This window comes from Protopterus annectens, chromosome 1.part0 (assembly GCF_019279795.1).
Source record: "Protopterus annectens isolate FY-2018-M chromosome 1.part0, PAN1.0, whole genome shotgun sequence".
NCBI lineage: Eukaryota > Metazoa > Chordata > Ceratodontiformes > Protopteridae > Protopterus > Protopterus annectens.
The window spans coordinates 1,057,269,293-1,057,296,509 of record NC_056725.1 but is presented as its reverse complement, the minus strand read 5'-3'; the positions used below and the strand labels follow the sequence as shown (position 1 = coordinate 1,057,296,509).

Genomic DNA, 27,217 nt, shown 5'->3' with positions numbered 1-27,217 from the left:
GTGTAATGCTTTAATAGGAGTCAGAATAATTTGTCATAAAAGAAATGATTGAACAAGAGACAGAATTTTAACGTGAAAGGACCTGAACCTGTCAAAAGCTATAGATGCATGCAGACCAAATGAATTTGCTAGTATATCGTTAAAGCATTAATAGAGAAAATGAATGTATGTAGAGTAAAATTTGAATTAAAAATAAGAGTTAAGAATAGGGTGTGTTGTAAAAATAATGGATATGAAAAAAGAGAGCCATGTGACAATACACTGTAACAGGGATAGACTCCAGAAATAAAGTTGCTTATATAATTAAAATCCAGCTGTGCAGTAGATGTGGCTATGGGCAGAATAAGAAGAGCTACCCTGCTTGTAATCAGTTCTGAAGAATCTACCCTAGGAAGGGAAATTTTCTTTATACTGTGTAAAACCAAAAATAAACATATTCAAATATCTTGTATTTTATTGAACAGAAGTATGAAAATTAACTATTGCTACTAAGCACTAACTAAGCTACTGTTGAAGTGAAAATGCTTTACACAGTGAAACAACAGTGGAAAGCACATTGTTGTAAAGTAATACTGAGAATTATTTGGCAAATGGGTCACGGAAGTTAGGCATAAGTCTAGAGTATATTACTGTGTCAGAAAAAAAAATGTTAAGCAGCTTGTTAAAAACACACTAAAATGTCTGAGTGTGTATTCTTAACATATTTTGACAACCGTGCAGCACCTTTAGGCCAGACACTGCTGACATATCAGTACAAATATAAAAAGCTTAGTATTCTTGGAATAGTTGCACTTTAAGAGGTAATTTCTTCAAATATTTTGGGTTGTGTGAACTGTGAAAACCTAGGAATGATAAAAGAAATTCACAGAATAAAGTCAAAGATTGCACATAAAGAGAATCATTCACACAGTCACAGTGACATCTTGGCTACTCTGCAGACCCATGTCAGCAATATTTTGCATGATTTTTTTTTATCTGTTTACAGAATTAGAAATCTTGCCAGGAGAATAACCATAACAGGGTATTGGTGAAACGTGGTCCCAGAAAAGTAGCTGTAGCACTTTGAGAAAAAAGTGGAACATGAACTGAAATATATTGAAAGCCTACATTTCATTAAAAAGCAGTCGAAGACAGCATAATGAGTGAATAGTATGTCCACTGTTGTGAAAAAAGGCACGATTTGCATTTGTATTGATCTGTAAGTTCAGAATGGTTATAAGAGAGAGAATTACCTTTTCCTTGCAGTTGAGTAAGTGGTATTAGGAATGCCAAATACTGTCTTTTTTCATTACTAGAAACAAGCCTGAGCTTCTGGCAGGTATGGCTATATGAATGAAGCTTCAGATTGTGTACATTTAGTACACATGACAGGATAGACTCCTTAGACTTACATTTGGTATTTCATCTGCAGCGATGACATTCCAAATAGCTATTGCTTAACTAAGCTGAACTGAGGAGAGCTACCAGCTACAACTCTGTGCTGAAATACCAGAAGACTAGAGGCCTCTGAGCTTCCTAAAACCCATACGATGCCTGGCTCCTTGGTATTTTTACTATTTATTGCTTTTTCTTACTATTTATTGCACTTTTTATTGTTTGCTGTCTACTTTTTTACTGTATTTTATTGCTATAAATGAATCTGCACTGTTGTATTGCAGTTGTCTGCCTTACTGGGCCAATTAAATTACTTTTTGTTCCTGTTTGCAAAGCGTTTTGCTATTTTCACTTTTTATAAAGTATTTACTGGAAATTTTCTTTGTAAAGCATCTGTTTGTTTGTTCTGATTTTCCCCCAAGGAGTGTGTTATATAACTGAATTGTTTGCAGTTAAAAGCATTTTTTAGAGTCTCCTTGCTCCTTTTTGCTGTTTAAAACATTTATTAGTGTCTTACTGCTGTTTTTCTGCTGTGGTAAACCTTTCCTTAGTATTTTCAGCCTAAAACAGTGTAGCTAGTAGCTGTAGCATAGTCCAGATACAGGTTTGCTGCATCTGGGCCTGTTTTTTGTAGTGGCCATTTGTTCTGAGCACATTTTCTTGGCCATCTTGGATTAGAAAGGGCAATTCTGAACTCTGGTGAGAGGATTATGCTGATTGGTACCTGGCTGGTAAAGGTTGGCTAGTTTAGGGCTTGGAGTAAGCACCTCATTGGTTCTTTTGAGCTTTTTTAAAAAAATTGTTAGGTTTTAACCTTCTGGTATTTAAGCCCCATCCTTGAGTGGGTTTCTCCTTTTTCATACCGAGCCGAGGGCTACCAGCTACAACTCTATGCTGAGATACCAGATGACTAGAGGCCTCTAAGCTTCCTAAAAACCATATGTTGCCTGTTTTCTTGACTATTTTCACGATTTATTACTTATTCTTACTATTTATTGCACTTTTTATTGTCCGCTGCCTACTATTTTACTGTATTTTATTACTATAAATGAATCTGCACTGTTGTACTGCAATTGTCTGCCTTACTGGGCCTGTTAAATTGCTTTTTGTTACTGTTTTCACTGTTTGCAAAGCTTTTTGCTATTTTCACTGTTTGTAAAGTATTTACTGGAAATTTTCTCAGTTTGCAAATCATCTGTTTGTTTGTTCTGATTTTCTCCCAAGGAGTGTGTTAAATAATTGAATTGATTGCATTTAAAAGCATTCTTTAGAGTTTCCTTGCTCTTTTGTGCTGTTTAAAAAAAATATTTATTGTCTTACTGCTGTTTTTCTGCACTTTTAGCATTTAGCTTGAGGTCAGGCTCTCTGGCACCACATCCTCCTCTCTGTGAGACCCTTTTTTTTGGAGGGTGTGTGATGTCATTTGGAACATGGCCCCACTTTAAACAGTTATAATTGTGCATGTACAAAATTCTAGCCAGCTGTGCTGGCAGTATCTCCTTTCATCACACAGACCATAAACAGAAGGCAAGAAAACTAAAGGAGGTGGTGTATTAATATTCCTCAAAGATCCTAGCATTGACTGGGTGAATTACGTGTACTCATACTCACCTGCCCGAAGGTTCTTCGACTTTGTTAACTCCAATGCCCTGGACCAGCTGGTTGACACACCCCACTAGGTGCCAACATCCTGGATCTCTCTGGTGCATATAGTAGCAGCCCCACCCCCAAAGCCCTGGTTTCACTGCACCTCCCCTCAGGACGGACCAGTAACTATGCCGCGCTCACTCTACCATATACGGCTTTAAACTGGAGACATTCCCTCCTCAGCTTACATAAAGAAATAAGATTTCTTGTGAAGTCCTCCAAGGCAAACTTCGAATCCAAGTTAGCTTCCTCAGTAAAGGACAACCATAAGGCGTTCTTTAGTTGCATCCATGAACTGGTAGTTAATGGTAACACATATACTTTGCCAGTGGACATAGCTAACCTGTTAGCTGACAGGTTTGGTGAAAATGTCACTCCCCTGTCCCCGCCACATGTACCTCATGACATCGCTACCACCTATCCCCTACCTTGCATCTCTAAAGAGCTGGTTGTAAACGCTTTCTCTAAGGCCAAAAACACAGCATCAATGGGTCCTGATAACATCCCAGGCTGTATCCCATATGTATCTAACATCAAAACAAACAAGTTATAAAATCTGTCTAGTCACAGTCTAAGTCACAGTCTAAGCACTGGCTTCATCGTACATGAATGGAAAACAACTACTGTTATCTTTTTGCACAAAGGTGGTGTTTGAAAGGTACCTATTAGCGTTTGGATTTTTCAAGGGGAGATCATGCCTGTTAAACCTGATGGACTTCTTTGAGACAGTCACCAGGGCCCTGGATGAGGGGAAGTCTGCATACTGCCTAGACCTAGCTAAATTATTTGACACTATCCCTCACTTAGGCATCATTGACAACCCTTATATCGTAAGGTGGGTTGTGAACTGGCTCACTGATAGAACCCATACAGTCAAAATAGGGGACTCCACCTCCAACAGCAGACCTGTAACCAGTGGTATTCCACAGGGACTGGTCCTGGAACCTCTACTGTTTGGAATCTGGTTCTCTGAAGTACAAGCTAAAACCAAGGAACTGTGGCTGACAAAGTTTGCTGATGACTGCAAACTGGCTGTGGTCATAGAATCTCCAAAAGATGTCAACATCCTTCAAGAAGGTCTTACACAAAAAGTACAATGCCCCTTTGGTATGTACCTTTTCAGCACACCCTGCAGCATTGGAGAGACCACAAACTCCCTCACAAAAAAAAATCAAGGTCTCTCAGAAGCTATATGTGTGGCTTTTGTCTCTTTCATACAGGCTACTCAGAGGTGATCTCTGCTCCTTATAAAAGCAAATCTCTGACCCTGCTTTATTGGAATGCGGACAGATTTGTCTCCAGAGAGGTTACACTTTTTTGGAATAGAGTCACCTTCATACAAGGGTAAATTTGGCTAGGCTTGTAAGGGCCCCCCCATTAGCCCCCTAACTACTTTCCTGCCCTATGAAAAAATGAAAGTCTTGGTCTTGTAAATGGCCATAAATAGAAAAAGGAAGAGTATGCCTGCAGCTGCTAAATAGGCTACAGCAAAATAATTTAAAGTTAAATAGATTGTACTGGCTTCCTAACTTTAGATTGAAGCTTGATGCTTCGTTTATTGCTTCAGTCTAAAGTTGATTGTGCATAGAGCACTAAATGGTCATGTTGGGGAATGTCTAAAATATTGACAAGTTTTATATCAAAATGTAATAAGCACTTAAGAGAGCTACAAACAGCATGCATAGCACTAAGGATAAAATTGCAGCAGGAGCTTGTCAGCTTATCGTTTGCTTAATGCTGCTCAGTGCAGCCTCTGAAAGGCAGTATTGATGGTTTGAGGCTAGCTAATAATACTTTGTGTGGTCCCATCCAATTTGATATAATTATCTCAGATTATTTATTTATATATAGTGTGTGTTTGTGTAGTGACAGACAATGCACTAATTATTTATTTATCCTGTGCCCAACGTTTCCTGGAATTCATTAATTCCAATGCCCTGGACCAGCTCATTCTTACCCCCACTAGAGGTAGCAACATCCTTGACCTGGTCATTACTAACATGGGTGACTGTTGCTCTGTACCAATAGTCAACTTCTCCCTGGTTAGATCCGACCACAAACTAATCACCTGGGAAATCCACATCCCCCCCACCCGCAAAGGTAACCGCCATGAAAAACTTCTCCAAAGCTAACTTTGGGCTCCTAAAAACAGAGGTGGCTAACTTCATGGCACCCATGCAATTGGAGAACAGCTGCATGACCACTGAATCATACACTAATGCTCTGTACAAACACATACACAAATGCATGGATCTCGCCATACCCAATAGAACCAAGAAGCTCTCCTCCAAAAAAAGGAAGCCAATCTGGTGGTCCCCTACCATAAACAAACTCTACAACAAAAGGAGGAAACTGATAAGAAATAATGTGAAGTCCCAAGACTGGAAAAACTCCCTTATCAAATCCTCTAAAGTTAGCTATGAAAACAGAATTGCAGCAGATAGTAAAGACAACCACACGGCCTTCTATAGTTACGTAAAGAATCTCCACGGCAATACCCAGATTTGCTCAGAGCTGTTGCCAACAGATATTGCCAATATACTGGCTGACAGATTCATTGCCTACTTTACCCCTCTCTCCTCCACCAAAAGACCAATCACAATATCAGTAGATTGCAAGACACCCAGTATTACTGCTGCACAGGTTAAAACAGCACTGTCCAAGGCCAAAAATACAGCTTCTATGGGACCTGACAATATCGCTGGCTGTGTTCTACATGAACTACAGAGTGAACTGGCACCTCACCTGTGTGCCCTGTTCAGTCACAGCCTCACCTCAGGCTTTGTCCCTACCGAATGGCGCACTGCTACAGTCATCCCTCTCCACAAAGGAGGAGTGACTACAGACCCTGGGAACTATCGCCCCATTAGCCTGACAAGTCTGATATGCAAACCTATGGAATGCATCATCATGGACTTAATAAACAAAGATATAGGGAACCTCCAAACTCTGGCTCCCACACAGTTTGGTTTTGTGAAGGGTAAATCATGCCTGCTCAACCTGGTTGACTTCTTTGAGTCAGTCACCAGAGCTGTGGATGAAAGCAAGGTGGTTCATATAGCCAACCTTGACCTGGCCAAGGCCTTTGATACCATTCCCCACTCAGGAATCATAGAAAAACTCACTAAGCTAGGCATCAATCCCTGTATCACTAGCTGGGTTGCAAACTGGCTCACAGATAGAAACCACAGTGTGAAAGTAGCGGACTCCAAGTCAGACTGTCAACCAGTCACGAGTGGAGTCCCACAGGGTTCAGTCCTGGGTCCTCTCCTGTTTGGTATCTAATTATTTGAAGTCCAGGCCAACATGAAGGGACTCTGGCTGACAAAGTTGGCAGGCGATTGCAAGTTGGGAGCCATAATTAACTCCCCAAGGGATGTTGACATCCTACAGAAAGGCCTCACTGAGAACAATGACTGGTGTCAGAACCATGGCCTTAAGCTCAATGCCAAAAAAATGTGTCATCATCCCCTTTGGGAAAAACCCGGTTCCCATGAATTATCACATCAATGGTAGTCCACTGAACACAGAAGGCATCATAACAAATTTGGGAACACAGGTTGACAGCAACCTCTCTTTTGACCACCACATTGCCACTGTGGTCAGAAAGTCCTTCTATGTGGCACATCTCATTACTAAGGGTTTTGCATCCAGGAAGAAAGAGGTCATTGTCTACTTCTACTCTTCCCTCATTAGGCCAGTCATCAAGTACAATGCCCCATTTGGCATGTACCTCACTAGACACCTACAAGAACTGGAGAGGCCACAAAAAATACCTCACAAAGAGGATCTTAGGCCTTAAACACTTGTCTTATATGGACAGACTCAAAAAACATCAACTATTCTCTGTCTCATATCGCCTACTTAGAGGTGATTTATACTTGACTTACAAAGCCATGTCTGACCCAGCTCTGTTAGAAATGCTACATCTAAAGAAATCCCAATCCCTCTGCACTACATGCTCCAGAGTCCTCAACCTCATTACCACAATCAACAGAACAAGCTGGAGGGACAGGTACATAACCCAGAGACTGCTCATGCTATGGAATAGACTTCCCAAACATGTCAAGCGGAGCACCTCACTGGCCCTCTTCAAGAGAAATTTGATGAGTGGATGGGAAATAGAAAATTCACCCCGGGGATCACTCCAATGGCTCTACTTGACAGAGGCACTGGGAACTAAAGTTGGGTGGCACGATGCCAGGGTAATCCTATGGGCTAGGCTTGTAAAGGTTGCAGGGCCATTAGCCTAGTACACACCTATGAACTTATAATCTATGTAATCTACAAGTGTAGGCCATAGTGTTGGTGCTAGACTACAAACAAGTCTTTCTACATGAGTTTTATCATGGTGCTGCCTTACCCTATGTATTTAATGTTACATTTTATTATTTTGCATGTAGATGTGGAAAGCTGTGTTGAGTCTGTGATTACAATACTAGTATAGTTATTGGTTTCTGTGCTTGCATTGTATTTCATTGCTCTCCTTTCTACAACTTCTCCTTTAGCTTCCCTAACTTCTGCCTATTGTTGAACTTTGAAACCACCCTGCTGGTCATGGAAAGAAAACCAGCGCCTTGTACAGTAAAGGACCTGTTCTACCCACTCCCTGAACTATCTCCACAAACTAAAGGACTATTGAAAGTATGTGTTAATGGCTGTTTTGCCATTTCCATACCCCTGCTAGGTGGTTAGGAATTGCTCTGTACCTGGTGTTGCAGCAGCCAACCCCATCCCCTACCCCACCACACACTCTGTATTATACCCTGGCCCTCTTTTCTGCCTTTCTCCCCGAGTTTTAAGCTCCTCTTTTAGCTCATCTCCGCCCGGGATCTACCGTTGCCAAGTCATTTTATCGCAGCTGGCCACTAGATGGCAGTCTTTACCTAATCTTAATTTCTTGCCCTGGTGTAGCAACTCCTATCCTTTCTAGTGTAGTTTCCCTACATCTTCTTACTTCTTTTACTCCCTTGAGTGTTTTCTGCTTCTTCTACTTAACATCCCTGTGTTTTTTCTCTACTCCCTCTGTGCCTACTCTACCCCAAGCTTACTGCCTGTTTTACTGATTGTTCCTATCCTGACTCTTACATTTGGCTCTTCCCGCTCCGTTCTCCCTATGGGCTCACTCCGCTCCCCTACCATGCCTCCAGTACTCCTACATTTATACTTAACCATTCCCCTCCCCCTTGTCAATCACCAATCATCCCCTACTATCATAATTCAACCAACCAGTCTCCTCCACTCTCTGCCCCTCCCTCTTGAACTTCAATGCCCAATCACAACCTCTCCAACCCCATTCAAATTCCACATACACTCATTGTCCACCTCATCTGATACTCTCCTATCTGCCCCACTAATTCCTCCCTCTAATTCTCATCCGCAGCACAACCATGACATATCTTATAACTCAAACAGTTCAAACCCCATTTATCTTCTTTCTATTCTTACTCCCTTTATATCATGCTACCTCTTACCATTCTAACCTAATTCACCCCTCCTACCTATTCAACCCCCACACTCCCACCCCTCCTCCTCATCCCACTATAAAACATTTTCACAACATATCCACCTCCCTAGTCCAACCCAACCTCCTCCACTACTTCAAATTAAAGCTTGTCTCCCTCCAACCTACATACCACAAACATAAACTAATTCCCTACCATCCACAACTATTAAAAACCAGCTCAAAAATGTCACTACCCTTCCTCAACTTCCTCTACTTAGCAGGGGACATACATCCAAACCCTGGACCAAACTCTTCTGCTTCTCCAATCCCCACTGTTACAAGCAATAAAACTAGCCACAAACACCTCAAATTCTTCACCTTGAATGCACAAAGCCTAAAGAACAAAGTAACCCAATTCCATGCCTGGCTCAACCATAACCTACCCGATATTGTAGCCATCTCAGAAACTTGGTTAAAACCCCACATCTGTGATTCTGAAATCCTACCACCCGGGTTCCAAGCCCTGAGACATGACTGCTTAAAAAGAAAAGGGAGTGGGGTAGCCGTAATCTACTCTAACCTGCTGTCCATATCTCCCTACCCTAATCCTGTCCCTCCATTCAACAATGCTGAACTAGTCATAGGCCTTCTAAAACTAAATAACCATAAAAACATATGTATAATTGCCCTCTACATCCCCCCAGGTAATAACATCTCCACTCTTGAAGAAGTCCTCCTCTGGACCTCTACCAATATTAAACTTGAGACCTTCATACTTGGAGATGTAAATATTGACTGGAATAAAATCAACAACCCAAATCCCACTATATCCATCAATCTATTCAACTTTACCTAACTAACTAACACTATCACCAGACCCAAAAAAACTAACCCTCCAGGTACAACTCTAGACTGGATCCTAGTAACTGACCCCTACAAAGTCATAGACTCTGGCACTACTCCTGACCCTATAGGTGACCACTTGCCATCTTTCATCCACAGAGTTACTCACTCCTCTCCTCACCTACACCAATATACCCACACCCGTAACCTCACAAACTTCAACCCAGAACCTTCTTGGATGCCCTAAAACAAACAAACTGGATCCCACTAAAAACATTACCACTAGACAATGCCATAGACTTCTTCAACTCTACCTTTTTAAGCATCCTCAACTCCCTAGCTCCTCCAAGAACAAGGAGGGTCAAAACTAAGTACACACCTTGGCTAACCAAAGACACCAAAAAAACTAATGCTACAAAGGGACAAATCTTGGAAAAGCTACCACCAAAATAAGCTGCCAGAAACTCTCCTTATATATAAACAACTTCGTAACCTTGTTAAAAAACATATCATTAGAGATAAAAAGTCCTACTATATTAAACTCCAGTCCAACTAATCTAATAACTCCAAACATTTCTGCAACTCAGTGAATTCTCTTCTCAAACCAGGTTCCAAAAATAACTCCTGCCCTGACTCAAACAAATCTGACTCTGAAATAGCCTCCCTATTCAACTCCTTCTTTACCAACTCCATCGCTGACCTGACCAAAACCTTCCCTAACAACAACCCACCCAATCTTCCAAACACCCTACACAACACTCTGCTTCTAATCCCCTACCTATATTTGAGCTGACACCCATCTCTACCTCCCTCATAAAAAGATTACTCTCTAAATTAAAACCTTGCACCACCGCCCCTGACAATATTCCATCTTCATTCCTAAAAATAGCCGCAGACAGTATTGCTCTTCCTGTCAGCATCTTAATCAACAGATATATACAGGAATGTTATGTGCCAAAACTATGGCATGCTGCCTTTATCCTACCTCTCCATAAGGCAGGCAAAAACAACAGCATCTCTAATTTCCACTCTATAGCTATCCTCTCCCCTATCTCTAAAATCCTAGAGAAATGTATCCACCTACAGCTTATGCCATATCTAGCCTTACATCAACTAATTACACCAACCCAACACGGATTCCGACCTGGTCATAGTACTACCACTGCCCTGCTCTCATTCTTAGAAACAGTAAATCTAGCCCGTGACTCTGGTAACATTGTCTCTACAGTTCTACTAGACCTGTCCAAAGCATTCAATACCATTTCCCACACCCACCTCTTAAACCACCTCTCTAGCCCCCCTCTCTCCAATGATTCTTTATCTTGGTTCTCAAGCTACCTCTCTGGTAGGTCTCATGCCATGAAATGGGGAAAGGGCACCTCCTCCTTCCTTCCAACCCCCACTGGGGTACCTCAGGGATCTATACTTGGTCCAATGCTGTTCAACATCTTCATTAATGACTTCCACAAAGCCATACCCAATACCAAAATTGTACAATATGCAGACAATTCCACTTTAATCTGCTGCGCCCCCACCCTCCCTCAGCTACAAATAATAACCCAAACTGCCTTCTCCTTCACTGAACAATGGATGCTCCAAAACCACCTCTCATTAAATGCCAACAAATCCAACATTCTCTTATTCTCTTATTCTCTCCATCAAAAGCCTCCCTTCTTGATAAACATTCTTTCCAAATTGTAAGCCACAACAACACTGCCTTAGAGGTCTCTCCCTTCGCTAAACTTCTTGGGGTAACTATTGGTGAACACCTAAAGTTCGACACCCACATCCAGCAAAACATTAAGTAAACTCATATTAAACTTGGTATGCTATACAGAAACATCCACTTCCTTTCCCCTCCCACCAGACAAATCCTTGCCACTACCTATCTGCTTCCCTCATTTTTATATGGTGCTCCTCTCCTATCTAACCTATCTACATCTCTCTCCTCCAAACTGGAAATCTGCTATAATAACATTTCTAAATTTGCCATCAAAGCCAAATTCTCCTCCCATCACTGTACTGCCCTTCATTTGTTAAACCTGGCTTGAACTCCCCAACCATCTAGATTATCTCCAAATTACTACAGCCCATAAACTAATTTTTCAACCTACTAAGTGCCCAGCCCTGTCCAATATCCTCCAAACATACTCCCCTCCAAGATCTCTAAGATCATCCCACCAAAACCTAATCACTGTCCGTAAACCCAATTGTCTTGCTGGGCAGTATCTGCTATCCTTTTCTTTAGCTAAAAAATGGAATTCCTTGCCATCCTTCCTAAGGACTTGTGAAAGCTTTGACACCTTTAAAAGTCTTCTACACTCTTGCCTTTCTTCCAAATGGAAATGCAACTGCTCTCTCCCCACATAGCCTTATGCCTCTCTCTCGCCAGAAACCTTTCTCTACCTCTGAGCCTAAACCTAACCTGACATAACAGTAAAAGTAACCACCTGTACAACCCTCTTCTACCTCTACCATCTCTGCTCTCTTTCACTTCTCTTTCCCAGTTGCCTTTTCCTCCATACACTTCAAATGCCTTCTAACCTGGGAACATACTCCCATTCCTCAGCTAACTTCTTTAGCTAAAAATATAATCTGCAACAACTTATTCCTGTACTTTAGCTTAAAATTACATTCTGCACCCTCAACTTCTTCTCAATAACTCCCCTGTTCCTACTCTATATCATACCTTCATAAATACTTGACACCTTGAAACGATATAACTTATGTTGTTCTCTGACTCTTAACCATTTTTGATTTGTGTTTCTCTTTACTTTGACTGTAACTGTGAACACACTGTGTAACACAATTTTATTTAATTGTACTCTTCTTCATTTAACTTGGATTTTTTTATGTGAACAACTGGGTATAACTGCATATATATTTTTACCTCACTTAATTTAGATTTTTATGTGAATAACTGTGTATAATCACTATGTAATACAGATTCTTATGTGAATAACTGTGTATAATCACTATGTAATGCGGAGCTTTTCTCCCCGGGCCTCCACTGAAAATGGGCTCCCTGAGCCCAGTGGACCTCCCCAGTCATCAAACTGAAATAAATAAATAAATAAATAAATACATTTTGATGTAAAGCTTGTTTTATTTTAGACATTCTCTGCTATGGACTTTCATAACTCTATGTATGATCAGCTTTAGATCTAAGTAACATATTCGATCTAAAGTTAGGAAGCCAGTTGTACTGTAATGTTAGAGGGCATACCTCTCAACCTCTTAGCACAAGAAATCTGGACAAAGCCTGACATAATGGGGAAAAAAGGCCCAAAAATAGGGACAGATTTTAAATATTGCTCTTATAAACTTAGAAAGTTTATAGAATAACAAGATTTATCTTAGCATGCATTTTTCTGAGAATATGAAGTCTGAAATTCAAATATATCTCATTATTTAGTGACTTCACTCCTCAAATCATCCTGGTGATTTGCTAGAAAACTACAGATATTTTGAGAAACAGACCAAAAATATGAGGCAAAAATCTAAATCTGGGCATCTTCTGCAAAATTCTAGAAAGTTGAAAGGTATGTTAGAGGGTCTGAAACTTGACCCAGAAAAAATTCCAACGAATGTGCAAACATCAAGGTCAGACGATAAGCAGGCTTTACAGACATTGCAAAGCTTGTACATAATATGTTTTGGAAAACTATAGCTATAGATAAAACTGTTAGAACATGAGGCAGGGCAGAAGTGGAGTTATGGACAGAGCAAGGGTTGTAAAATCCTTAAGAAACTTGTTACAGATGACTCAGTGTTAAAATGTTATGATGTTATTAAGCCAGCTGTGTAACACACAGATGATAGTCAAAATAGTACAGGAGCTGTGATCGTACAAGTGAATGGATCATTTGCCTATAGAAGAAGAGCATTTACAGGTACATGGAAGAGATATGCTCAGTAACCAAAGGAAATGTTAGCAACAAGGTATGGAAGTGAGAAGTTTCTTGAAAATATAATTGCTGAAGAAGTTCAAGTGGAAATGGATTACAGCCCCCTACAAAGCATATTAAAAAAAAAAACTTTGTGCAAGACACCTCTGAGATTGCAGAGGGTGTTATAATATGATCTGAAAGTGATATACAGACCAGACATTTGAGTACAGCAGTTTTGCCTGATAGTGATGAAGAACTATCAGACAAAGGACTACATATTTGTTGGGTAATGCTGCAGTTACCAATGACAGAGGGAAAAAGTAAAAGAATTTCAGAGGTGTACTAATGCCAGCTTAGAGAGGCAAATACTGAAAGACATGATAACGAAAGGCTAATCATAAGTTAGGAAAGGATCCAGCCTTCCTTTGCTTCTAAACTCTAATATTCACAGCTATCAAAATAATATTGTCCAGTCACCTAATTAAATTGTTGGGAGGATACTTGTTATATGTGCAAAGAAAGAGCAAGAAGTATAATGTTTTGGCCACAGATGAATGACAGTTAAATCAATCCAAAAGAAAATATGATAGAATAACCTTTTACACATCAACAGTGGAACTAAATAACTACAAATGTGCTCTAGTTGAGAAATTCCATGGGGCTTTTAATGTCAATTATTACTTCAAGTTTGTTAAAAAGTTATCAGACTGGCAGAGACAAGAAATGCCATTAGTGAATTAAAGTGAAGACTTTCAAGATGGGATACCTGATATTCGCATGTCTAGCCAAGGTCGACAGTGCACGGTTCATGAATTAGGAACATTTATGTGAAAAAGAATTCAAGCATGTTAGTACTATCCTCCGACCAGTGGACAAGTAAAGAGAACTATCCAAACTCTGAAGAATCTAAAGTGAAAGATTTGGAGTAAAGGAATACTTCTGTACAGGTACTTATTTCTCATTAATCAACTGCTGATGTTCAGAAGGTTGAAAAATAGATTGCCCATTTCTTTTGCATTGTTGATTCCTGAAAATCAGTATAAAGTAAAGAATCAGCTGAAAGTGAAATACCACTGTAATAGAAACTGCAAAAGACCACCATACGTACAGGTTGGAGGGAAAAGCAAGTATCCAAAAGTCATGGGGAAAGTCCACATCCTGAAGATGAAACTGGTAATAAAGCAGATGAATCAAGATCACATGTATATATATACACACACACACACACACACACACACACACACACACACACACATATATATATATATATATATATATATATATATATATATATATATATATTAGCAGTATTGCTGTCAGTGGCCCTAATTTCTGAAAATAAGCATAATTGAGCACTTTTAGATGTTGTTGCCTCCCCACTCCTTACATTTAAATGTTAAGCCCATAGAATGAACTGATAGCTGATATCCTAGGGAATCCAGCTATACTGAAGTCTTTGGATTCTGTCATATCACTGACATTTTTCCCACCCGATAGCAGGTTTGGAATACTCTGTTTACTTCAAGACTAATGTGGTATGTCACACAATTCTATAAATTTAGAAAATGTTGTATTTCAGACACCATTTAGCAGGCAGAGCTGAACTGATTGGATTTGCCAAGTGTAATTTCTCTAAGTATGACGGTTATCCTGACTGTCCTCATACGTTCAGATATTTTACCTGAGTCCTGTATTCCTCCTCTAGGAGCTTCTAAGATTCCTCCACTCATAATTTGTAAAATTCTAGGGATAATCCACCTGATCTTTTGCTTTCCTCACCTTTATCTTGTTTATGGCATTCCTTTTCTCATCACTTGTCATCTCTACATTTAGTTTGTCTCTTAGTTCATTCTCTGTATTCTTTTCCTAATTCCATTCTGAGACGTCTGTCCCTTTCTGTTGTTTGTAAATCTCCCTGTAATATTCCTTATGTTTTTCCCTGATTAGAAGTTAGTTCATCTTCTATGAACTATTCTCCATTTTCTTCCCTTATCATCTGTACCTCTTTTTCTATGCTTGCTTTTTCTTGTATGTCTTAGTTAGCTATTTCCCTTGTGTCTTCTGCCCCATTATCCACCAGTCATCCCTCCAGTACCATTGTTGAGTTTCTTGCTCTGTAATAATTTGACTGTTTCCTTTAATGCTTTTTCTCTGTCTTGTAGCATTTCCTTTCTACTTTCCTTTATTTCAGCTTCCTTTTGTAGCACCTTCATCTCTCTCTCTCTCTCCAACTCTTCAACCCTCACTTCCTTCTAGTCTTTCCTTTTGTGCTCATCAGTTTTCCTCTAACACTGACCTTGATTCCATCCACCTAATGTTCTTATTGTTTGTCTCTGTCTTTCATATTGCCCTGTATTGACTCCTTTACTAATCATTGCAGTGTTTCCTTATATTTCATGTCTTTCCATTTATAGCTCGCTCACCTCTGCCGCCTTTTCAGTTTTCTTTTCCTGCACACTTGCCTGAAGTCTGACTGCTGCACGAATATGTACCTCTCCTGTATTTAAACCCCTTTCATTATTTCCATTATGTTATCCTTCTTTAAGAAGATATCTATCCTACTTGTCTGTATCAAAATATTTTATGTGAAGGTGTATTCCCTCTTAGTTGGATACCTTTCTCTCAATATGTTCAGCCACCATCCCTGCTTCATTTCTTGATCTAGTTTTTGTTTTATCTTTTTGTTATATTCCCTCCTTCCATACAACCTGTGTTTTTCTGGTTCTATACCTTCTCGTCTATCTCTATCCCATTTTTTCTGGTCTATGCTCAGTTACTAAAAAAAAAAGTTATTGTAGAATCCATACTCATTCCTGTTTGGTGCATAGATTGTTTGCATTGTCCAGCATGCATCTTCCATCCTTTCCTGCCAGTGACCCATCTGCCTATTACTCTTATCTCTTTCTCTGTGCTTGTCTGAAGTCCCCTCCAAAATATGTTTGCTACTCCCCTATGTCCTCCCCATGCCTTGTTGTCCATTTCTCCCTTTGAGTGGTCATAATACAGGATCTCCTACCCCTCTCTGAATGTCAGTTTTGTTCTTGTAATAGACTAACATTGCACCCCATCCTGTTTTTGCTTTTCACTGTATCTTCCTCATCCTCCTCTTCCTTCTTCTAGGATTTGATGAAACCCCAATGTGTCACATAAGTGTCTGTATTTCCTTTGCTGTTTTTGTGTATCCCTCCCCAGTTTCATCAACGCTGCCATCCATTGCTGCCATTTGGCATATCCCTTCTTCTGGCCTATCCTCTAAACTGAACAACATACTCAGATCCCACCAACCTCTGGATCCCTGCTTTTTGCCTCTTGCATGTGCAAGGGTAAGCCTTGGACATGAGCCTTTTAAGACTTTAATTTATTTCCTTTCACAATACTGCATTGCATGACTGATGCTGATGTCATAATTTTGAGCTTCTCATTCTACTGTTCCTTTGACTGAAGTCTTTCACTTGTTTTCCCTACATTATCTTGTCGTGTTTCTCTTCTCCTTATACTTGTCTTTGCAATTTGTTTATTTCCTGCTTGTCTGTTTTACTAATATGCATCTACTCTGCACATTGTGGCATTGTCTTCTTCCCCAGCAGGGGTTTTGGTGTCTGATTTTGCATGCCATTCCAGTGTCTCTGACTCCCAGTCCATATCTCACAGGATATCTGGATTTTTTCTGCCTGTGTTGCATATCTGTCACAATTTTGTTTAAACGTTTGAATATTTTCCATGATGAGTAGTCTGAATTTCTGCTGTACTTCCAGAAATGCATGATATTTCAGCCATGCTTCTGCTGTATTTATTCCTTAGCTCAGTTAAAATTTCCAGCATAGTTTTCCTTCTCCTATACAATGCTTTTGAGTAATTGTTGACAAGCTTTATGAACATCCCGGCAAATATGATAACATTAGATGTTTTTATTTGTCTTAATATTTCATTTTTTAAGAAAAGGAATGGAAGCATGCCAAAACATGTTTGTTCCTGGTTGCGGCTGTCCTACCCTATTTATCCTGTTTATTAATGTCTTTTGATTTCCTGGTATTACACATCTCTCCTGTAACAACTGCATTACAAAATGTTCCACTTCACTGTTGCCCACTATCTTGTATTTCAATTTTCTTGACATTGTCCCTTCTTCAGCAACTTTCAAGATCATCCATTTACATTTTCTACCTGACTTTTTATTATTTGTCTTAGCGCATGTATTCTGTGGATCTCCTCCTGCAGGTCAGCTTTAATTGCTGTTTTGTTTTCTTCCAGGTCTTACAACTTTCATTCTATCCTTTCCACTTCTGTTTGTTTTTGGCCTATTGTTTGCTTCAAGAAGCTTGCCTCCTGCCCATCTGTGATTGTCTTTTAAATAAATACACACTTACTCCTCTTTATTTGGAGCTTTAAAAGCAGCAGTCAATTCCCCTTTGTTCTTCCTCACTTGTCTTTCTTTCTTTCTTTCTTAATGAGTTTTTTTCCCTCTGGGAACCTATTTTTATCCAAATTTCTGTATATTTTGTGTAGAGCTTTGGGTATAGGTAGCAGTACTGGAAAATTGCCTTCACAACAGTTTGGATTCTTGATTCAGATAACTGCCATTATTTGAAAGCTTTATCACACAAAAATCTTTCATTGATCCCTACCTATCAAGATACCCACCAGTCGAGATCCAGCTTACCTATTAAAACAAGCCATGCACCCTTTTATGCAGCATGTGTTTCTAGTGTCAGTACTCATGGCTAATCCTGAAGTTGTAAGCATTTATAGACAACTCAAACAAAGTGTGAAAATATTTGCAGTGACATAACACTGTCCTGCGGGAAACCTCTAAAGAAGCTTCTTGCAAGGAAATAGTCACTCTCCTAAGTGAACTTTTCTCTAGCAAATTTCTAAACATATGCATTTTTATGTAAAAAGTGCGAATAGTATAAATCAGTATTGCCTCTTCACAAGCACAAGATGTGTAGCACAGAGAAACTCTTAGCAGTCCATGCTGCAATTGTCTGACAAGTAAAATTCCTGTCATATTAAAAGGCTCACTTTGTTAAAATACTCACCCAGTTATTTTATGAAGTAATGCTATTGTATATTTATTCTGCATTAATAGGTTAAGTTTGTAGTTAATGTCTATAAATTAGTAATTAGTCTCTGTAGGACCCTAGTTCAGTTTTATATGACCTTAATGCATTAATTTTACACCAATCCAGACTACTACATCCTTAAGATGAGATCTCCTTGAATAAAATATAATTGAATTTTAATATCCCAAGTCCTAGCCTGGATATAGACAGAGATATTCTAGTGTCAGTAATGTGTTTGTATAGTTAATTACATCAATAGGCGAGGGACCAATTATATCCTCAAACATTTAATTAATGTTAGGAACCTGAGCTGCCAACTTCATAAAAAATGTTATCACACAGTATTTGCTTAGCAATCAAACAGTGAAGCTATTAATTTGTTTGACCTGGGACAAGTACATCTCTTGCAATAAAATTTTGTCAGGTACAGTTTTCTTCAGTGTTACAAATAAGCATGTTGTCTTAACAGAACCACAAAGTCTGCTAACATAAAGTGAAACACTGTGCACCATGTTTAAAAGTAAATAGCTGACATGCAGTGAGACATTGGTCATCCAATGACCACTGAAGTGGTTCCACAGACTAAATACTGTAGTCTGATTAGTTTGTCTAATAAATATATTAAAGTTGTATTGAGGATATTCTAAGCCATACTTTTATAAACTTAAAAAAAAAACATTTATGGAATTATGTGGAAAAGCAGTACAGTTTAATTTGATACACAGTTTAAACAAATTAACTCCAGCATAATGGGATGGATTTCTCTTAAGGAATCCATATCCCGTGTCCACAAAATGTACTTGTACTTTTTTTTTATTGTCCCCTTTGGGATATCATTTTACATGACCACACCAAGTCTACCATCTTGTCTTCTACCCCTGAACTTGCTCTGATATTGCTGGGGTCAGTTGTGGATCCTGAGGGTGTCCTGGGGGCTTGTCCATCTCCACTTCTGTCCTGGGGGGTTCTTTAAATATCCTACCCATTTCCCTGCCCTGTCTCCCATGCTTGCTGCTTAAGTTTGAGGACAACTCCCCTCTTTGATCCCTGACTTCCCTAAGAGAGCATAGGTAAGGAATGTCCTCCCACCAAGGATGTGCATGTCCATCTCTCCCTGCTGCTCTGTCAGCTGCCCTTGCTGGTTATTAATCTGAATTGACTAGGCTGTAGTTAGTGCTTTATTCCTGTTTGCCACTGAATCAGCCAAAAGAAGAACAGGATCCCTCACTGATTGCTGAGCTCCTTTCTAATTACATCTAAAAAAAGAGGTATAGCCAAGTATTTTTGATGAGGTACATGTTGGTTAGCAATTCTTTCACACTACAGATGCTAATACATTTGCCTGTCAAAGTGTATCCTCTTTTTTATTGTGCCATGATATTCAGAAGGCTGATCTGAGTGGAAAATAGTATGTGGCTCTTTTTAATAAGACCTCCAGGATCATATATACCATCATACTAATTAGGATCCAGATATATGTAAGTGGGTGGAAGACACCAAAAGTTGTAGCAGAAAGGTGAACCCTCTAAATAAGGTAAAGGTTAGCATTCACCGAAATAATGACCTTGACATCAATGGAAGGCAAATAAGATAGGGATAATTAATTTCTAATTTCTAATTTAATGAAATTAACTGGCATGATGAGTATAACTCCTTGTTTTCCCCCATTGATGGTTTAAAAAGTTACACTTGTAAGGTAGTTTTACACATAAGGCTATAATACAGAACTGATGGCTGACTGACATTTTAAATATTAGATATTGTGACTTCCCGTGGAGGAATGTATGAAGGTTAAAATTAGGAGGTGAAAAGTCAGGCAAATCAGGGGATCCCAGAACTAAAATAGAAATGTAGGTAGTCTGAATTTTGTTTTTTTTTCTGTTACTAACTGCATCAAGGTTAAAATAGAAGTGCAAATATGAATGCAGCACTTATAGCTAAATGAAAGTCAATTTATAATACAACAAAGGAAAATATGTATGCATTAGTAACAGTGAATTAAAATATAACTCATCTTTTACCTTGTATTTTAATTACAGCTCAGCCTTAAGGAATATTTATTTCCTGGAGTTCCATCCATCTCTTAGCCTTGCTGCATTAATACCTAAGGCTTTAGATCACATATATACAGAACTTTACCACGTTCACCGTCCTGCTACAGCCACAGAAGCCATCAGCCTGGAAAAGCAAGTTCTGCAACTAGCAAAAGAAAAATGGATGACTTTGGAAATAGATGGTTCCTCTTACAGTTCTCAGATTCAAAAAGATGTAAGTCAAATATTTCTTGTAATACTGATGGTACTAGGGATAAAATCATTACGATTGTTAAACTAAAGTTAATTAATGAAGGGGATACTGTTTTCTTACATGAAAGCAAAATATAGCAACATCAGCAGATGTGGTCTGACATAAAAGATTTGGTTTTACTTTGAGAATAGAAGTGCAACATAATGTGTAGTGAAATATTTGCTTATTCATCAAATAAGCTTATATAATGCAATATAATGTTAAATATTCACCTTTTCCCACACATTGTGCAATAGACTATTTGGAGTGCAATTTGATATACTTACCCTTCATTAATGACTAGCATCATTTAAACATGAGGTGAAGCCACTGATAATTTTCACTAAAAATGTAATGTGTGGCAATGTTACTGCAGTTAGACTTAGCTTTCCTATACAGTAAACTCTCTGTTAACCAGCACCCATGGGGGTTGGTAGATGCCGGATAACTGTAGCTTCTGGTTGCTTGAGACTTAATATTAAAAATAGGCCTGACTAATACTGTACCCTATACTATTTGTTTGTTTGTTCTTAGGTTGGGGAGAGAGGGAATTTATTCCTGCCTTCCTTTTTAAAACTCTAAAACTCTAAAAATGTAAGGTATGTTTCTGCGGGCGGGGGGGTGAAGAAAGTGCAACACATGAAAATTGTACTGCAGTTCTTTGATTTTTTTTCTGGTTGCTTGAGTTCCAGTTAACCAAGAGTTTACTGTACTCTTATAGCAATCAGTGATAGGGAAGGACGTCTCTAGCCTGCAGTCCAAATGTCTTACTGGCCTCATCTAATTCTATTACCTTTCCCTCTCTAGTTATTTCCTCCCAATATCTTGGTTCCTTTGCCAGTTTTCTGCAGTAAATTCCTATCCCCTTTTGTATATTCTCTATACCCCTAATTGCAGTCATCACTGTTGGGAGAATCTCCTTTCTCCAATCTCATGTTGGTTTAGTTCTTGGCATACGTTCGTCTACTTCAGGACTATAATATTCTGTATGGCTGTTGTTATTCTACTTAAGCATCTGCATCCACATTCACACTCTCTCCTTATTTCTTGAATTTACCCCAATTCATCATCATTCCTTTGCACTTTGAATTATAGCTTTCTGCTTGAGCTATGTATATGAGCCTTGACTTTATAGCTCTAAATATCCTGTCAAATCAGGTAATCCGAAACCACGTTGTTCCATTGGAAGGGCAACTTATCACACTTGACCAAGGTCCTCTTACCCTCCCAGCCAAAATCCTTCAGCTCTCTATTAATTCCTATCCACAGCTTCTCCTTCGTTTGATAAAAAATATGCCTCACCTGTATATAAAACTAAAGAGACTAAAACATTTTCACTGCTTGTATCTGCTATCAACAGTCATAAACAAGAGCTTCTAGTTTCTCAGTTTTTGTATTATCTTTTGTTTAGTCTCTTCCCACATATCCTTAGCTGCTATAACAGAATCCTTTTAACCCGTACTCTTAAATACTTCATTTTATCATTTCCCCATAAATATGTGTATTGCTGAAACAATTCATGTGTGGGTATGTAGTTTACAGCTATAGCCTTTGCTTTGCTTCATTAATTTTACATCCCAAAAAGACATGTAACTGTCTCAGAATGTTCCATAACACTGAGATGTCCTTTTCTGTTTTTAATCAGGTGCAAAATTATGTTGTCTGCAAATAAAGCCAACTTTTCTTGATTGCCATACCAATATTATTCTTGAATTTCTGAGTCCCTTACTTTCTTTCGCAATGGCTCTAAATATAACACAGATAACAAAGGAGAAAGAGGACACCCCTGCCTGGCTCCTCTGTTTAGACATACCTTATCAGAGAGGAACCCTCCCACTTTAATTTTGGCCTCCAGTCCTTCATATATCCTCCTAATTAACCGTGTTATTACATCAGGGAATACAAATGCTTCCATTGCCCTACTCATAAAATTCAAGTTTACTCTCGCAAATCCTTTCTCTGCATTAACACCCAGCAACAACAGCAGTGTTTTATTGCATTCTGCTTCCCTTTGCAGCATTATTGTTCAATTAATGATGTCAGATGTTTGCCTCTCCTACACAAAAATGCACTGATCCACATCTATCAATTGTGGCAATATCTTTGTCATTCCTTTAGCTGTTATAGATGCAAACACTTTATAATCATGATCTAAAATTGAAATGGGCCTTCACAAAGCTGGGGCTGATGTGTTTTTACCATCTTTAGGTATTACAGCCATCACAGCTTTCTTCCAAGATGTTGATGCTTCCCCTCCTTTTAAGATACTGTTAAACAAAACATTCCAAATCTTTATCACTTTCTTCCCTTCTAGCTTCCAAACATCCACAGGAATACCATCTATTCCTGGAGATTTTCTTGCAGACTGATTATATGTCACCATTTTTATCTCATCTCCTCCCATCTTAACTGTTAATTGTTAAGCCTCATCTACCTCTAACATTGGCATACATATATTTTCTATAATTGTTTCCATTTGTGCTTTTTCTTGATTTACACATTCTCCTGCTTTACAAATGTTCATAAAATTTCTGAAATATCTCTAATGCCTCTAAAGGATCTGTATTATTTTCCTCTTATGGGCTCCTAAATTTGGCAACAATCATTTCTACTTTCTGTTGCCAAAGTTATCAAAAACAGTTGCTTAACAGCAATATTTCTAAATCCATGCATATTATCCAGGTACTCCTTATTTTCTCTTTAGCTGTGCAGTTGCACCTCTTCTTGTTTTGTGAGATTTCCCTTATTCTGCAATACTTATAACATTTTTGTTTTTTGGTGCTAGCCCTGTGGAGCATGGCTGAAGGGAACAATATTGAGCTGGACTATGTAGCTAGGGAAGTAAGCAATTCGCAGGCTGGATTTGATAAATTATTTCAAGGTAACAACCCACTATTGGTCTTTGAAATGCCTAATGATGGAATAGGATGTGAGCAAATACAGTTTGATGAGAAAGCTGTAATGAAGTTGGTGCATGAATTAGACTGTGATATACTTAAATTCAAACAATTACAGTGGCAGATATCATTTTGAGGTGTGTATCTCTCACAAAGTAGTTCCAAGGGGTCTCAGGATTTTGAAAATGCCTGCTTCAGCTGATACATTTCCCGAACTTCTAAAATGCTGGCAAAAATTAAACCTTGAAACCAGCCTCATATACATGACATTGCTGATTGACTTTCACAAACCCAGTGAAAATATTTTGCTTAAAGACATACGCAAAAGACAGGAAGATTTGAGAGCTATTGTTCCAGCTAGTGTTTATGACCAAATGCTCTCTAATCTTTGTGATAGTGTTTCTGACCATGAACAACATTTAATAGGGCAGAAGAAAAAGAAATTGGAGAGAGATCTTAGAGATTTCTCAAATGGTCATGTATTTACTTGGCCGAAAGGCAATGGTATAATGGGAGCAATGGCTGCAGATGAAAATTTGTGTTTGAACTTTGCCGGTTCTCATAATCCAGGTTTGGAGGATGCCAGTATGAGTGGGAAGTTTAGAAATGGTTCTGTCTACCTTCAGAATAAAACAGATGGATCAAATGTCTTAGAAACTTCAGAAATGGTGGCGAAGGCCTCTACATCAAACATAACAACTATCTGTAATGTAATTACTAACCACGCTCCCTCTGTCAAGAGAAAAGAACTTATACAAGTGCCAATTTCACAGGACCCCCCCCCCCCTTCCCATTCGCAAAGTGGACTTGTTGAGGGCGGGCAGGTCCAACAGTTGAGGGTGGAAGAGGAGGTTTCTATCACAGGAAGGTGAAGTGGGGCGAGATTTGAAAAGAATGTGGAACATGCTGACAACCTAAGGAAGATGGTGTGCAACCTGTCGGTTAAGGAATAGAGTGAATACCAGGAATCTGTGCTCAAACGAGGACTAACTTTTGTACCAGCATCTAATACAGACGTTGTGAGTACTGTGTTAGATATAAGACTATTTGCACACAATGTAATGCCGAAATCTATGTTTGGCAAAAATACTAAACTTTGCACTGATTTTAAAAAACCTAGCTCATTCGTTCCTGATTTAAATCCTGTATTGGAAGTTTTTTGTAATATTTGTGAGTCCCAACTGGGAGAAACACTGAGTTCTGGTAACTATAGTAGTAAAGATACATTTTTTAACTTAGACAGAATGAATATTTAGCGTTGCAAGAATTACGGAATGATTCATCTTTAGCTATTCACCCTGATGATAAGGGAGGGGGGATTGTTGTGTTTAATACTGTTGATTATATGAATTCCATGCTTATTATGCTAAACGATACTAATGTTTACAGAGAGGTGCATTTATCTGACATTGATTCATGTTGTAGCTGTGTGTATAAATCACTTTATGATTATTTAAGCAATCTGATTGCAAAGTCTATATTAGATTTTTTTGACTGTCACCAACCCTGTGGTTCCTATTATTCAAGGCCTACCTAAGTTACACAAAGATAGAAATAACCCACCATTTAGACCGATAGTTTCTGGTCAAGGTTGGGTCACATGTTCTTTGTCAAAATATGTTGAAAAGAATTTAAGGCCAATAATTGATAAGTCTCAGTATGTACTAAAGGACACTAAGCAGCTCTTGTTTGATTTAAATAGGACTTTTGGGGGTTCATCTGAACAATTGAGTGAATGTTTGTTGGTATCCATGGATGTGAATTGGCTCTTTACAATCATACCCCATACTTACGGGTTAGAAGCAGTTAAGGTATATTTGGGATTAAATAGCACGTGTGAGAGAAAGAAAATAGATTTCATACGTATGTTGTTAGAGGGTGGCTGCGGTGGTGCAGCGGTTAGCATTGCTGCCTCACAGCAAGAGGTTCTCTGGTTCGATCTTCGGCTGGGGTGCCTTCTGTGCGGTGTCTGCATGTCCTCCCTGTGGTCGTGTGGGTTTCCTCTGGGTGCTCTGGTTTCCTCCCACATCCCAAAGGCATGCTGTAGGTAAATTGGACACTCTAAATTGGCTCTACGTGTGAGTGTGTGTGTGCATGCATGTGTGTGTGCCTTCTGTGGAAGGTTGGGCGCCGGGCTGGGAACTCAACACCGTAAAACTCCCCTGACAATCATGAGCGGACAGGTGATCCACTGCGGCAACCCCTAACCGGGAAAAGCCGAAAGAAGAAGAAGAAGAAGAAGAAGATGTATGTTGTTAGAGCTTATATTAGAGAATAACAGCTTTTTATTTGGACAGAAATATTATTTACAACTACTTGGTGTAGCTATGGGCACACCTTGTGCCAATAGCTACGCTAATATGGTGCTTGCCCATTGGGAGGAAAATTGTGCTCTATCCCAAGAAAAGTTTGCCATGAAGATCCTCTTTTATAAGACGTTTGTGGATGACCTTATATTGGTTTGGAGGGATACTAAGAGAGAACTAGAAGAGTTTTTCACATTCCTGGATACCACCACTGACGTTTTGAGATTCACTCATTCAATTTCTGACAAAGAGTTATCTTTTTTCAATGTCACAATAGTAAAGGAAATGATTGGGTCACTAACCACAGGTTTATACAGGAAGGACTGCAGAAGAAATAATGTCTTAAGCAGAGATAGTATGCATCCTAGTTATGTGTATAGGAATATCACAAAGGTCAAGCTATGCACATTTCTAGACTGGACATGAGTCAGGAACAGTTTGATAAAGATATGGAGACCTTTAATAATGAATTATTACAATGTAACTACAGGAAGAGTGAAATAGATGTAGGTTTCAATGAAGTTAGGGCACTATGGAGGGGTATGGCTAGGCGATATATGGTGATGGTCATATTCCTTCCCAGTATTGTGAAAAACCCATTAAAGAAACTGTACCTATTCACCTTGAGTTTGCTGGAAATATCAAGAAGGTACAAGAGGTAGTATATAAGAATTTGTCCATATTACAATCAGATCCTGAGATAGCAGGGATTGTTGGTGTTAAGCCTAACTTTTGTTATAAAAACAAGAAAAATCTTAAGAGACTGTTATGTCAACCTAGTAACAAAATAGAGAAAGTATATGGTTTAAATAAATGTGGACATTGGTATGTGGAGTACTGAGTCATGATAGGAACTTTACACACCCTGGAACGAATAAGAAATATGAGTTTAAAGTTAAAGTTAGAGACTACTGTGAAACAAGGAATTTGGTATATTTGGTATATTTAGCTGTTTGCTCCACATGTCCCTCCTTCTATGTGGGTATGACCACTCACTCACTGAGAGAGAGGGTTAGAGAGCATCTAGGGGCAATTAGAAATGGGGACCCAGAAAGGAGTGCTCTAGCCAAACATACCCTGGATAAAGATAGAACACACCATTTTTCATTCAAAGTGGTAGAATGTATTCATCAGGAGTTACGATTGGGTGACATAAAGAATAGGTTAGAACTAAGTGAACTGAGATGGATAATAGAGCTGCAGGCTGAGAAGGAACCAGGGTTGAATGACAGGATGTCTCTCAAACCTTATTTAAAAATGAGGCGATAATAATAACAATATATATAGCTATATTATTATATTTTTTACAATCAGTTTTTATAGTATATATTTTAGCAGCTATGACATTGTGATCTGTAGTGAGAGTAGGGAACAGGTGGGAGAGACCCTGGAGAAGTGGAGATATGTTCTAGAGAGAAGAGGAATGAAGGTCAGCAGGACTAAGACAGAATATATGTGTGTGAAT

At 38.9% G+C, this 27,217-nt stretch overlaps 1 protein-coding gene across 1 annotated transcript in view; it reads left to right on the top strand.

Annotated features, from left to right (window-relative positions):
• The window catches only part of LOC122799665, a 1,990,791-nt gene that overhangs the window by 722,457 nt on the left and 1,241,117 nt on the right, over positions 1-27,217 (top strand). Inside the window, exon 20 of the mRNA XM_044068913.1 lies at positions 20,303-20,531. Coding sequence (XP_043924848.1) covers positions 20,303-20,531 — 229 coding nt within the window. The remainder of the gene's footprint in view (positions 1-20,302; positions 20,532-27,217) is intronic.